Source organism: Mandrillus leucophaeus, unplaced genomic scaffold, assembly GCF_000951045.1.
Source record: "Mandrillus leucophaeus isolate KB7577 unplaced genomic scaffold, Mleu.le_1.0 Scaffold773, whole genome shotgun sequence".
Lineage (NCBI taxonomy): Eukaryota > Metazoa > Chordata > Mammalia > Primates > Cercopithecidae > Mandrillus > Mandrillus leucophaeus.
In genome coordinates this window covers 823,221-837,038 of record NW_012108397.1, presented here as the reverse complement: position 1 = coordinate 837,038, position 13,818 = coordinate 823,221, and the positions used below count along the sequence as shown (strand labels likewise).

Sequence of the window (13,818 nt, the reverse complement as noted above, 5' to 3'; positions counted from 1 at the left end):
CCATCCATCTACACTTCCTTCCCATTCATTCCTCCATCCCACAGATATGTATTAGGCCCCTGCTGTGTGGCACGTGCTCTCTGGGTGCTGGGGATACATCATTATTATCTATCCGGACAAGACACCCGGGTAAACAGCTGTCTCTTGGGCATCTCATCTCAGATGTCTCACAGGCACCTCACACTTCTCTTCCCTCTCAAACCTGGGCCTCATCTTGCGTTCCTTGCTCTCAGTTTTAGTGAAGAAATCACATCTGTCTTTTACACACACCAGAAACCAAGAGGTCCTGTTGACTCTCCTCTATCACCTTCCTTCCAACCATCTCCAGTCCTACCACTGAGGCCTGTTGATTTACCTCTTACTCGCTCCTGAATCTGAATCTTCTCTTTCTCCATCCCCACCCTGCCCTAGGGCGGCCTTGTCATCTCTTATGGCAGCCTCCCAAGTGGCTCCTGGGGCACCACGCTGCCTACCCTCCAGGACGTTGTCCGCCTGCCACCAAGATGATTGTCTCAGAATGCAAGCTTGTCCAGCTCCTTACTTAAGACCTTTCACAGGCTTATCTCTGCCCTTAGAATAAAGCTGCTCACCAGGGCCCTGCAAGACCCCACATCATGGCCCTGGGAAGCTCCCTGGCCAGCCTGCCTGGCCCTGTGCCCATTTCTGTTAGCCCCTTGTGCTCTCCATGCTCCCCCTGCCACCACACTGCTCCTGTGCTCGGAATGCTCTCTCTCCCTTCTTTGGCAAACAACTCCTATGCATCCTGCAGATGCCCTGCTCTCCCTGACCAGGTCGAACCCTGCACTGCATAGCAACTGTTGCCACTCAGCTTTCATGTTTGTTTGAGTGATTGTCCCATTAATGCCCACTTCATCCTTCCCCCTGAGATCATAAGCTCTTTGAGGGCCCAGTATTTTATTATAAAAAATCTCAAATGTATGGTCATATTGGAAGAATTTTACAGTGAACCATATACGCACGACCTGATTCTACCTGTTCCTGACCCCATTATGTCTCTGCCCTGCACAGCATGTGGCGTCTAGTAAGCAAGCATGCAATCAATCTTTGTTGAAAGAAAGTGGTTCATGCCTTTCCACTTCTAGGAAAATAAAGATAATATAAGCAGGTATATGTGCAACAGTGTTCATCTCAGCATGATTTATGAGTGTGAAAAACTGGAAATCACCTAAGTGCCCATGATAGGGGATTGTCTAAAACAATGGCACATCCCACACAATGGAATCAGTAACCGCCGTCAGTAACAGCGATGATGTAGGTCTATGTCTACTGACGTGGATGATGTACCATTAGGAACAAACCAAAGAAAATTGGGGATAATGTGACACTATTTTTTTGTAAAATTAAAAGTCAATAAACATTCAGTAATGCCTATTGTGTGCCAGGTACTGTTCCAAGTACTTTCCATGTATTCATGCATTTTAATGATCACAACAGCCCTAAAGGGTGGGTACTCCCTATTAGCCTCATTTTACAGATACGGAAACTGAGGCATAGACAGGGTCAGTGCCTAGAATCATGTGGCTATTTCCACGGGAAAATGCCTTGGAAGTTAAACAGCGTAATGAGACTTTGCATAATTTTGATTTAAATTTCCTTTTGCTTCTGTTTCATTTGTCTTCAGTTATCATGTCTCACTTGTGCGTTTTTTTTTTTTAATGGAAAATTACGCCTCAAGCAGAGAAGCAGGGGATTCTGGAGAAAGGAGTAGACTTGGCCAGATACCCAGGATGACTTCCTCAACAGATGTCCCATCATGCTGAGATTCAACACGACATTTTAGAGCCATGCAACCATGTGAGAAAAAAAGTCCCAGTAACCTTTGTCAGCGCTGGAGGGCAGGATCCCAAGGTCCCGGAGGAGCTGCTCCACCTCCTCCAGCCAGGACAGGGCGTGCCTCAGGATGTCCAGCACCACCTTCTGGAGCCCCGAGACAGGTGGGCTCACCTGGAGGTGCTGAAGAAGGTCGACCTCCTTCTTCAGGTCACTGGTGCAACAGGACATTTTCATGCAAGCCTGCGAAGAGGTGAGATCATGAGGAGCCCAGGCCCTGTGGCCAGAAATAGGCCCTAACGTGAACCTTCGAGGAACGTTGACTCTGCAATGAAGCAGGCAGCGCCACATATTGGCCGCCTTGGGAGGGCTCAGTTTTTTCTTTTTAAAAATTTTTATGTTTTGACAGTTTTTTTTTTTATACTCTAATTTGGACTTTTGATGGTCAAAGTGAACCCACTGTTAAGTATATGAAACCCCAAAGCTAAAGTGCCATCAACAGTTTGGCTGCAATGAGAAGCAAATGTGGCTACTTCTTTTTTCCACTCATCAGAATTCCTGCCAAGATCAACACACAAGCTGGTCGGAAAGCGTGGTTTCCTGATTTGAAAGGGTGCTGACAAGCCAGCATTTGCACGAACTCCCCGAACAGGAGCTGCTGATTTCCAGAGAAAGCAGCAGCCACCGCCTGCTCTGATAAGCCATGCTCCAGGGTGGGGGCCACAGGGCTGTGGCCAAGTCCTCTGGTCCCTGCTCCTCCAGAGTCAAAGGCAATGGTGTGGCAACCGCCTTTTGTGTCTGGGCCAAAAAAAGAAAATGTAAATAAAAAGCAGGAACGTTTCTTTGGTTTCTCTGGAAATAACATGGGGGCTATTTAAAAAAAAAGTCTTTTTGGTTGGGGATAGGGGCCGCTCAAAGTCCGTATTTGAAGATGCTCAGGCATCTTTTGTGGACACGCCAAGTTCTTCTGGCAGGCATTTTTTGAGGCCCTTTGTTTTTTCTTCTCTAACAAGAGGAAAAAGTGCACAGAAAAGCCAAGCATTTCTGCCTAACTTGCTCCAAAAAAGCTGGGCAATTTCCCAAGTAAGCAGCACAAACATTAGACAAAGCGACCATTTGTGGACAGCGTAAGGAGGGGCCACCTGGCAGCTGTCCAGCGACGTCCTCAGCTTCTCGATGTTCTCGGTGGTCTCCTCCTGCTTGGAGTTGCTCAGCTGGGTTTCTTTCTGTAGGGTCCACTTTTTCTGCTGAAGATTGATGTTGTCCTCAGTGACCTGGGCAATTTTCTCTATTAACTGGTGAGAAAAAGAAAAAGAAAAAAAAAAAAAGATGCAACATACAGGGATGGGGGGCTCTGGGGGAAGGGGAATGGGAGAGGGGAGAGATGCAACGTAAGTCCCTGTCTCAGCACGGGAGGACGGAGGCCCTGATGTGTCTCGGCGACGGCTGTCAAGGGGGACGTCGGTCCTGTCACCAGGGAATGAATCCCGGAATCAGAGACTTTTCTTTTTTCTTTTTTTTGTTTTTCAACGGAGTTTCATTCTTGTTGCCCAGGCTGGAGTGCAATGGTTTGATCTCGGCTCACCGCAACCTCTGTCTCCCAGGTTCAAGCGATTCTCCTGCCTCGGCCTCTGAAGTAGCTGGGATTACAGGCATGCGCCACCACACCCAGCTAACTTTGTATTTTTAATAGAGATGGGGTTTTACCATGTTGGTCAGGCTGGTTTCGAACTCCCAACCTGAGGAGATCCACCTGCCTTGGCCTCCCAATGTGCTGGGATTACAGGCGTGAGCCACCACGCCCGGCCGATCAAAGATTATTTTTAAGATCCAAAGGCCTGTCTTGTGGCCCTGAGTTTGTTCCAGATTCTTCTGTGTTGTATAGGGAGTCAGAACACTGAGCCTGATATTATGGGCTCATAAGCAGCAGGTCAGGTTCTTCCACGCCCACTAAAAGCAGCCCACAGCACATTTTCCCATCTGTACTTTGATACAGGTGGCTAGAAAGTGTAGTGGAAGAACAGCAAGGCAATCATTACAGCCAGACGTCCGCCCTCACTGCCACTGTCAACTTTTCTCCTCTGAAGGAAGGCGCCAGAATGCACTGGCTGTGGGGAGGCGGCTCCCTTTCTCCCAGTGCTAATGGAGGCTAAACATGCATGTCTGGAGACCAGAAGTAAGCCCGAATGGTTTAATTTGATTTTCACAGACACATTTCAAGGGAGTTTTAACTGGCTTTTACTTTAAAAGCCAGGAAATCCCATAAAATCAAAACAAATCTTTATGGTGTAGCAACAGTGTGAAAAATATGCCACCAACAAAAACAGAAACATATGCTCCCAGGGTCTGGAATCCAGATCCCCGAAGAAGAAGAAGAGGAAAGTGAAGGAGCCACGTGGCGGGGACAGCAGACTAACCTGTTGGTCGGTGACGGGCTTGTCTGGGAATGGCTTTGCCCGTCCATAGGTGGCCTTGATGACTTGACTTCTGAAGTGCTCCAGCTGCAGCAGAAAGGGGGCAACAGTGTCAGGGGGGCAGTGGGGGCCGGCAAGCGGGGGCAGCGTTGCCATGGCAGGGTGCGGGAAACACCACTCAGCAGGGTTTGCACGCCTGAATGACCATTCCGCGTTATCAGAATCTTCACTGCTCACGGGGAGTGGCGGTACCCACAGAAGAAAGGAGAACAGCAGGCTTTAATTACTTTTTAGGCACGCCTGCCTAACCCGAACGATGCCTGTGGTCAGTGCACACACATGTCTCAAGCCCTCAGAAGAGCCTCTTGCTGCCAATTATCCAATGGGAAGTCTGGGGCCGGGAGCGCTGTTCCATAATTGCTAAGTTGGCACCAGACTGTGAAATAAATATTGAGGCTGTCAGTCCAAGTAAATTGTGTAGTCAGCAAGGAAGCTCGGCGAGAGGAGAATGTTCTCCCTTTCTCCATTTTGTGCCTGAGCCCATAAGCGTCCTGAAGACTGTCCCCACTGTGTTCATCTCAGTATCCCTGGAGCCCACTACAGTGCCTGGTGTGGAGGAGACACTCAAAACACCCAGCTCACCTTTGTTGGATGCCTGTACACAGAAACATCAGCTAAAACCAAGGGCCTCTACTTCTAGCGGCTTTCACTGAGCCCCTCCTGGGTGCTAGTGTTTTCGGGTTAAGGCTGATGAAATAGCAGTTACATTAAGTCCGGGCTTACAGAATCACAAGTCCAAGGTGTCCCGATTCCATCAGAAGTTAGAGGTAAAAAGGAGCCCGACTTTCTCCGGAAATCTACCAACATGGCAGCCCCTGGCGTGAGTCTCCAGTTCCCTGGCAAAATGTGGTTATTAAAGGCTCCAAAGCAGAGCCTTGAAGGGACCAAAAGGGCTACTGCGTCAACCAAAAAGTCAAGGGGGCCCAAGACACAGGTACTTACTGAACAGGGGAAGTTCTAATGGGAAATGTCTTAGGGACATCTCTGCAATGACCCTGCCAGGAGAAGACCAGGTGACATGAGGTTCTCAAAGCCATCCTCTGGTTTCATGGCCAAGGGGAGGGTCCCAGCTCACCCAAAGAATTGATTGTGTAGAGGAGGCCCTGTGAATGATGGTCCCCCGCATTGCCATTAGGGGCTCCCCATAGGAATGGCTGTCCAGGGCCATTGGGAGGGAGAGGTCATCTTAGACATGGCCTTGGGCCTGGGGTCACTTGGCTGGGGAAGGGCAGACTGTTGGACAGGAGCAGGGCCTCGGAGATACAGGAGCGGGAAGATGCTGGGAGGCAGAGACAGGGCTTGTGCTTTCTCTGGAGTCTAGATCTGGACCAGTCTCAGGACCTCCAGGGCTCCTCCCAGATGACCTCTGCCCAGAGCTGCAACAAGAATCTTGGCCCTTGGGCAAAGAGCACAGGTCAGGCCCTCAAATCAGGTTTGTGTTGCGGGGAAAGTTGAGGGTAGCCAATGTGCACAGGGAGAGGCCCAGACGGGCAGGTTCTCTGCCGTTGATAAGGGGCTGGCACCCCCACAGGAGAAATGGTGCTGGGGGTGACAGTGGTGAAATTTGAATTTTAGGGTGCAGGGACAAAGGCCTGGTCACACTGCCTGGTAAGGCTTGGATAGTAGAAAATGGAAGGGCTTTGGGAACTGAGCTGGGTGGTTTGGAGGGATCCTGGCTTTTAACCTTTCTTGGTAGTTCACCGACCCTCCTGAGAACCCAGTGGGACACATGAGGAGCCCTCCTTACCAGTAATAAAAATACACACACACACACACACACACACACACACGTGCACACACAAACCATTCTGTGGATCCCCTGGAGCCGTGGTTTCCAGGAGAGGGACCCCTGTGGAGGAATCTAGGGTGGTCCTGAGGGTCACATGCCCTCCCATCTTGGTTTCCTGTTTGCCTTCCCTTAGCCCTCGGTAAACTCTCGTCTGCACATGCTGGCCCTCTTGACTGTCACATGTGCCAGGAAGGGCCACTGGCAATTTCAGGCCACAGCATCAGAGATAACGTCACCTCCAGATCAGGTCAGAGTGGCTCACCCGCAGCCAGGAGTTTCTCCATCCAGCATGCACTTTGGACACTCTGGGGTTTTACCTTATTAAGAAAAGTGGCATTTCCTTATAGACACTGACTGCAATGTCTGCTGGGGCCCGAGGGGAAGAAAGATTGTGGTAAATGTCAGGACTAAAAACATTAGGGAGAAAATGCTAGAGACACCACTGCGGGCAAGGGGCTCGGTTAACTGGGGGCAGGCATGGAGCCGGGATTGGCTGCCTGGTCCGAGTCTCAGGTCATTGTCAACTATTCCAGTGGGAGGCCTCCCAGTAGCAGAAACCTGTTTAGCGATGTCCACGGGGGTGGGGAGCTGCAGACAGCCTCTGCTCATGAGATAAATGGGAGAATTAATAATGCACGTCTGTCTTTCTACCTTGGGCGTCCTCCTCTCTCACCCCCACTGGCTGCTTGGGTGTAATCACTGGGGAGCGTGGGCCAATGAGGGGGGCTCTGGAACACGCCTACCTGACCTACTGCCCTCTCCAAATTGATTTTAATGAGGCTCTCTCTGTTCCCCATTTCTTGCAGCTGAAGCAATTTCCTTCTGGAATCCTCCTGAAGCTTCTCTTCAACCTGAAATGACGATGAAAGCGAGTGCTTGCTGCTAATGTGATCATAATGCACTCTGGGGAAATTCCTCTAGGACATCTAATGACCGTGGGGGGTCCCAGAGGGGTCGGCACAGCTGCAGCCCACATGGCAGGGGTCACAGGCGTGCATGGGGTGGAGGCAGGCTCGGGGGGGACTGTCTGTTGGGGGAAAGGGCCGGCTCTGCACCCTGGGCTCAATGTTTGTCCTACCCCAGGCTCTAATCCCAGCTCGGTCCCTAACAAGCTGTATAATCTCAGCAAAGTCATTTCACTGCTCCGTGATTCAGCGCCCTTATCTGTCAAACGGGGTGATACTAGTTCCCTCTTCGCAGTTATTGTGGGGATTTTAAAAAGCTTGGAATAGTGACAGCGCCTTGTAAGGGCTCTATAAGGGTGTTAGATGTTGTAACCTAGAACAGGTGGATGACAGTAGCCACCATTCAGCGTCATCCTAACACCATAAGGAACCACCGCCCATCGTGGGTACTTGGTAAATGTTACTGCTGGGTTTATTATCGTAACTGTTTATTGTTACCACTTCTAGCACACTTACCAAGGGAAACTGCTCTGGAAGACTCGCTAAGCAATGGCTAGTAAAGAATTGTAGCTGGCAAAAGAGGCCCATTTCCCCCCCACCCCCGCTTGCTTGGGTAATGGGTAACTCGAGGTGAGTTTGGGTGTGTTCGGTGCTGCCCTCTGCTGGCCATTACAGGACCCTGCAGCTGCTCAGTTCATATCTAAACCATGAACCTTTTGGGCATCTGCTGAGCCAGGGCTCAGGCACTCCTAGGCAATGAGACAAACTCTCCTAGATGAGAGGATTTTGTTCTGAAACAACCTCACAAGTGGCTTATTAGGGGGCTAGAGAGGGGTCACATACATTTCATGTAAAACACCCAGAGCAACCTGTAAAGCTTTCTTCTGAGTTGCAAGGGGCAGCCAGTCCCCAGTGAGCTGTTTCCCGGGAAGGCCGGCTAAGCTCTCTGGGCCTCAGTTTCCTCACTTACATCCTCTCAGGTGTAAACATACCCCGACTTCTGTTTCAGAGGACGTTTTTCAAATGCTGCAAAAGCAGAGGCTGTCCTGGGCTCTGTTCTGGCTCCTCCTCTCAATGTATGGCCTCCCCGCCCCCATCCCCAGCTCTGGCAGTCCTGTTCCTCATATCACTGCCACAGCAGACCCTTGGCATCGGCTGTCAGAGGTTTATTTATTGAGCTGCTCCCTTGTGCATGGTGATATGGTTTGATGGTGTCTCAACCCAAATCTCAACTTCAATTGTATCTCCCAGAATTCCCAAGTGTTGTGGGAGGGACCCAGGGGGAGGTAACTGAATCATGGGGGCCGGACTTTGCCGTGCTATTCTCGTGATGGTGAATACGTCTCACGAAATTGATGGGTTTATCAGGGGTTTCCACTTTTGTTTCTTCCTCATTTTTCCCTTGCCACTGCCATGTAAGAAGTGCCTTTCTGCCATGATTCGGAGGCCTCCCCAGCCATGTGGAACTGTAAATCCAATTAAACCTCTTTTTCTTCCCAGTTTCAGGTGTGTCTTTATCAGCAGTGTGAAAATGGACTAATACACATGGTCTCAGGCTAGGTCCTGAGCACCTTTGGCCGTGATATCCGGCTTCCTTGCCTCTAATTTATTTCCTTCTAGAACATCCCTCATGGTCCTGTGAGAAGGTTGCCAAGCGGTAGGGCAGCACCGTCTGGCAGAACTTTCTGCAATGATGAAATGTTCTAACTCTGTGCTGTCATATAGGGTGGCCACTGGTCACATCTGGCTACTGAGCACTTGAAGTGGGGCTCCTGTGACTGAGGAACTGAATTTTACGTTATATTTAATTTCACCTAAATGGCCACACGTGGCTAGTGGCTGTGCCACAGTAACTGGAATCAGACAGGCCTGGCTTCCCCCAGTCTTGGCTTTGCCACTTACTGTGTGCCTTTGGGTAGTGACTTGACTCTGTGCTTTGACTTCCTCATCTGTAAAACAGGAATCTTGAAAAGCTCCAATATATTTTAAAAAATAAAATAAATTGGGCATAATAATTTCTAGGTCAGAGTTGTTGTGAGGATGAAAAGAGATGAAATGTTCGGCATAAGGCCAAGTCCATGTGGCTATCATTTTCACCATTATTATTAATCACAAATTTAATCGTATTAGTTCCCTGTTCAAGAGCCTCAGTAGCTCCTCACTGCCTAGGTAGTCTACAGCCCAAGCTCCAAAACTAATGAAAAACAGCAAGCCAAAGATTCAAGCCCACATGCACCCCAATAAGATAAATAAAAACGAATTCACACCTAGATACATCCTAATAAAACTGCTGTAAGTCAAAGGAAAAGAAACATTTTAAAAATCCAGAATATAAAAAAGACTATATAATGATGCAATAGTTAGGTTATAGCTTACTTCTCTCTTTTTTTTTTTTCCTGTCGTTTTTTTGAGACGGAGTCTCACTCTATTGCCCAGGCTGGAGTGCAGTGGCACGATCTCGGCTCACTACAACCTCTGCCTCCCGGGTTCAAGTGATTCTCCTGCCTCAGACTCCCGAGTAGCTGGGATTACACGCATGCACCACCACACCTGGCTAATTTTTGTATTTTTAGTAGAGATGGGTTTCACCATGTTGGCCAGGATGGTCTTGAACTCCTGACCTCATGGTCTGCCCGCCTCGGCTTCCCAAAGTGCTGGGATTACAGGCATGAGCCACCACGCCCAGCTAGGTTATAACTTACTTCTAAATAGAAATAATTGGCGCCAAAAGACAATGGAATGATAGACTTACTGTCATCTATAACATGCTCAAAGAAAACAATTGCCAGTGTAGAATACCTAGTCAAAATATGTTTCATGAATGAAGGATAAACATAGAAATTTTCAGACACATGCACATGCATACACACACATGCATGCATACACACACGTGCGTGCACACACACACATGCACACACACACTCCTGAGAGAATATGACACCAGCAGAGCCATGCTGAAGGAAAACACTAAAGGATGTTCTTCAGGCTGAAGAAAAATGATCTAGATGAATGATCAGAAATGTAGAAAACACATAATAGTAATGTGTGGATATGGATGTTGACTATAGAAAAATACTAATAATGTCTTTTGGAGTTTCAAATATAGAGAGAAGTTTAGAAAATGAAAACAATGGCATATAAGTCTGGATGGGGTAAGTGAAGTTAAAGTGTCAACGTCTAAGTCATTGTGTTAACAAGAAGAAGGATATAATTATTGATGAATATTGAATTTTGGTAAGTTGAAAATGCATATTGTAAAATTTAGAATAATCACTAAGACAGTAAAAGAGTTAAAAACTCACTAAATATTAGATTTTGGTAAGTCATGAATGCATGCGATTGTCTTATGATTATTAAAAGACGAGTAAAAGAGAGAAAATTTCCAAGCTAATACAGGGAAAAAGGGAATGATAAAAAACTGTCAACTCAAAAGAAGGGAAGAATGGGGAAAAAAGGAACATACCATAGGTAGTACACCTGGCCCTGAGCAAGAAGATAAATTTAAATCCCCATATACCAGCAATTACACTAAATATATTTGGACTGAAAGACAAAGATGGCGAAACTGTATAAAACTTATGTGCTGTTCACATGAGATACACATTGTAAAATAAAGATTGACATAAAAAGTGTGAAAAAGATCGTCTGTGAAAACTCGAATCAAAAGAAAGCTAGGTTAGCCGATGGAATTACCTTAATGACAAAGACTTTAAGGGAAAAACATCTCTAGCAATGAAGAGGAGCACCTTGTGATGGCCAAAGATTTGATTCGATAGGAAGTAATGAAATGGTAAATATATATGCATCTACTAACGCAGCCTCAAAATATATAAAGCAAAGATTGACAATATTAAAAAAAGAAAGACAAATCCATGATCATGATAGGATCTTTAAACAACGTGCCTCTCTCAGTGGCTGACAAAACACACAGACAAAAAAAAATCAACAGAAACATTTAAGTTTTGAGCATTATTGGCAAGCTTCATTTAATGTCCATATATAGAATACTAAACCCAATGACTGCAGGATGCATATTCTTTTCAAGTGTACGTGTGGAACTGCAGTCGGCCACATGCAGGTCATAAAAGAAGTCTCAATTAATATCAGAAGACTGAAGTTACACAGAAGATGTTCTCCGACCACAGTGGAATTAAGCTAAAAATCAGTAACAAAAAAAGGTAAGCAGAAAACCCTCAAATATTTAGAAATTAGGAAATAAGCTTCATAGTAACCAGCGGGTGAAAGAAGAAATCACAATGGGGATTTGGAAAATATTTTGATCTGAATAATAATGAAAATACTATATACTAAGACTTGTGGAATGCAGCCAAAGCCTTGCTTAGAGAAAAACTGATAGCCCAGAGAGCATTTTGACTCCATGTTCATGACTACAACTATTTAAAAGAAAAATATACCATAGCAAATTCATTTTCATTTCATTTTCATTATTTTCTAGAGCAAAGTTCATTAAACCAATTGTTTAACAGATTCCTAAATGTTTCCATTTTCACTTTAGTCTCCTGAAATTATTTTTATCTGGATCAGTTCTTTTGTAGGTAAATTATACAATTATGATTTGATTCATCTATAAGTTTTTCTGGACCCTATCAAATATTTACCAATCACAGGTCTGTTATTGTGGGTTTTATTTTGTAGTTCTCATTTCTACCATGTCCATTTTCCCCAGATTATATTTTGCAAATCTAACTTTTTCAAGAATATTTGATTTTTTTTAAGTGATTATGTTAATTTTTTGTAGAGACAAGGTCTCACTATGTTGGCCAGGCTGGTCCTGAACTCCTGGCCTAAAGCAACCCTCCTGCCTCGGCCTCCAAAGTGCTGGGATTACAGGCGTGAGCTACCGCACCTGGACAAGAATATTTGATTTTTCTCTTAAGTTTTAATCGATAAATAAATTTTACTCTGTGTAGTTTTACCTGTTGATTTTAATTTTGTGTTAATTATTTCTGCCAATTCTAGTTATGTCTGACCAACTTTTGCAGGCTTCAATACTATCCATAAGATGTGATTCTAGTGTAGTATACATTTCAGTTTGTGAGGTTTTAATGATTTGACCTCTGGTGACTATACTCACATTCATATTAAATAAAACTGGAGAAAAACTAGATTATTTGCTTTTATTTCTCAGATCATCCCTGTGAACCTCCCTTCACACAGAATTCCTCTGCCTTTTAGATTTGTTCTTAAAATATTCTCAGTTGTGGCTGGGCATGGTGTCTCAGGCCTGTAATCTCAGCACTTTTGGAGGCCGAGGCAGGAGGACTGCTTGAGGCCTGGAGGACCAGCCTGGGCAACATAGTGAATCTCTGTCTTTATTTATTTAAAACAAATCCTCAATGACAACCATCTTCTAATCAAATAAAGAAGATGATTCAAATGGAAAGAAATACATTCTGTCCACACTGCTCAGGACTCTTAAGCATATTTTCAGGTGATCCATCTGCCTTGGTCTCCCAAAGTACTGGGATTACAGGTGTAAGCTACCTTGTCGGCTTTAATTTAAATTTAAATAGCCATGCACAGTTAGTGGCTACTGTGATGGATAGCACACGTAGGGAGTATGCAATACAATTTTTTCCCCAGGATGGGAAGGGACATTAAAATAATTAAGCACCACCAAACTCTAAACTGGGATTGGGAGGCTGGAGGTGGGTCTCATTACCAAAAAGCAAGAAACAGTTTTAGAAGGCAGTGAGGAGTAGCTGGGTTACGCACAGGGGCCTTGGAGTCAGACCAACCTGGGTTCAAGTCCTGCCACAACTGCATTATGGAGTGAACTTGGTCCCTCTCCCTGTGTGAGCCTCAGTTTTCTCAGCTGTAAGAAGGGTTAATACCAGCATAGGCCACTTAGAGGACTAACAGGGATGATGAGTGGGGAGCTACTGCCCACACCACTCTCTGGGCCTGTCGCCCACTACGTACCTTGCTCTTTTCTCTCAGAGTCCTAGAGATCACGCTTTGTTCAGTACAACTCTTCCTCAGCTCCGCCCTGAGCTTCTTCATTTCTTTCTCCATGTCTTGGATTTGCTGAAAAAGTTTCAACAACAGAGGAGTGAACCTCCCTGATGGGGGCAGGAGCTGCCTTCTTGGCCGAGAGGTCTGAGCCCTCATCACCCCTGGCACCCCATCCATTAAGGTGGAAACCTTGTCTGGTATCAGCTTGTTTAATTCCTTCTCCCAGAGGAAGGTTTTACATCTCTCAGCAAAATAGACTTTATTTTTCAACGGATACATTAAAAGTTCTGGATAAAGGAAATTAGTTTCTTTCGGAAATCAGTACAGCTCCTGGATTAAGGACTACAGGACATCCATCAACTCACTAGAAACCCTGCTCTTGGGGTATAATTTTGAGTTCAACCTAAAGGACCAGCTGTTTGGAAGACTCAACAGGCAAGGTCTAGAAGAACGGAACAATGAAATGTTTCTTTTTTGTTTGAGGCAGAGGGTAAAATGTTCCTGGCCTGGAGGAATGGCGCCAGCGTGGGGAAGAGCAAGTTGGGAGAAGCTGAGCTCCCCAACGAGTGGAAAACGCACACCTGGTGATGTGTGGGGTGGATTCGGAGGGTGTGAGGAATACACCTCCTTCGACTTTTAATGGTCCTATTTTCATTGTATTTACTTTTATGGTGTTACCTTCTATATGAGGCAAACAGTGTGTGTGTGCGCGTGTGTGTGTGTGACAGTCTCACTCTGTCGCCCAGGCTGGAGTGCAGTGGTGTGATCTTGGCTCACTGCAATCTCTGCCTCCCGGGTTCCAGCAATTCTCCTGTCTCAGCCTCCCAAGCAAGCAACTGGGATTACAGGCGCACGCCGTCATGCCCAGCTAATTTTTTTTTTT

The 13,818-nt window shown here is 46.2% G+C and overlaps 1 protein-coding gene across 1 annotated transcript in view; it reads right to left on the bottom strand.

The window, feature by feature from the left end:
• The window catches only part of FHAD1 (forkhead-associated (FHA) phosphopeptide binding domain 1), a 172,295-nt gene that overhangs the window by 67,735 nt on the left and 90,742 nt on the right, over nucleotides 1–13,818 (bottom strand). Inside the window, exons 10-14 of the mRNA XM_011966789.1 lie at nucleotides 12,903–13,007; nucleotides 6,798–6,905; nucleotides 4,209–4,292; nucleotides 2,934–3,086; nucleotides 1,839–2,034 (exon numbers count right to left, since the gene is read on the bottom strand). Coding sequence (XP_011822179.1) covers nucleotides 1,839–2,034; nucleotides 2,934–3,086; nucleotides 4,209–4,292; nucleotides 6,798–6,905; nucleotides 12,903–13,007 — 646 coding nt within the window. The remainder of the gene's footprint in view (nucleotides 1–1,838; nucleotides 2,035–2,933; nucleotides 3,087–4,208; nucleotides 4,293–6,797; nucleotides 6,906–12,902; nucleotides 13,008–13,818) is intronic.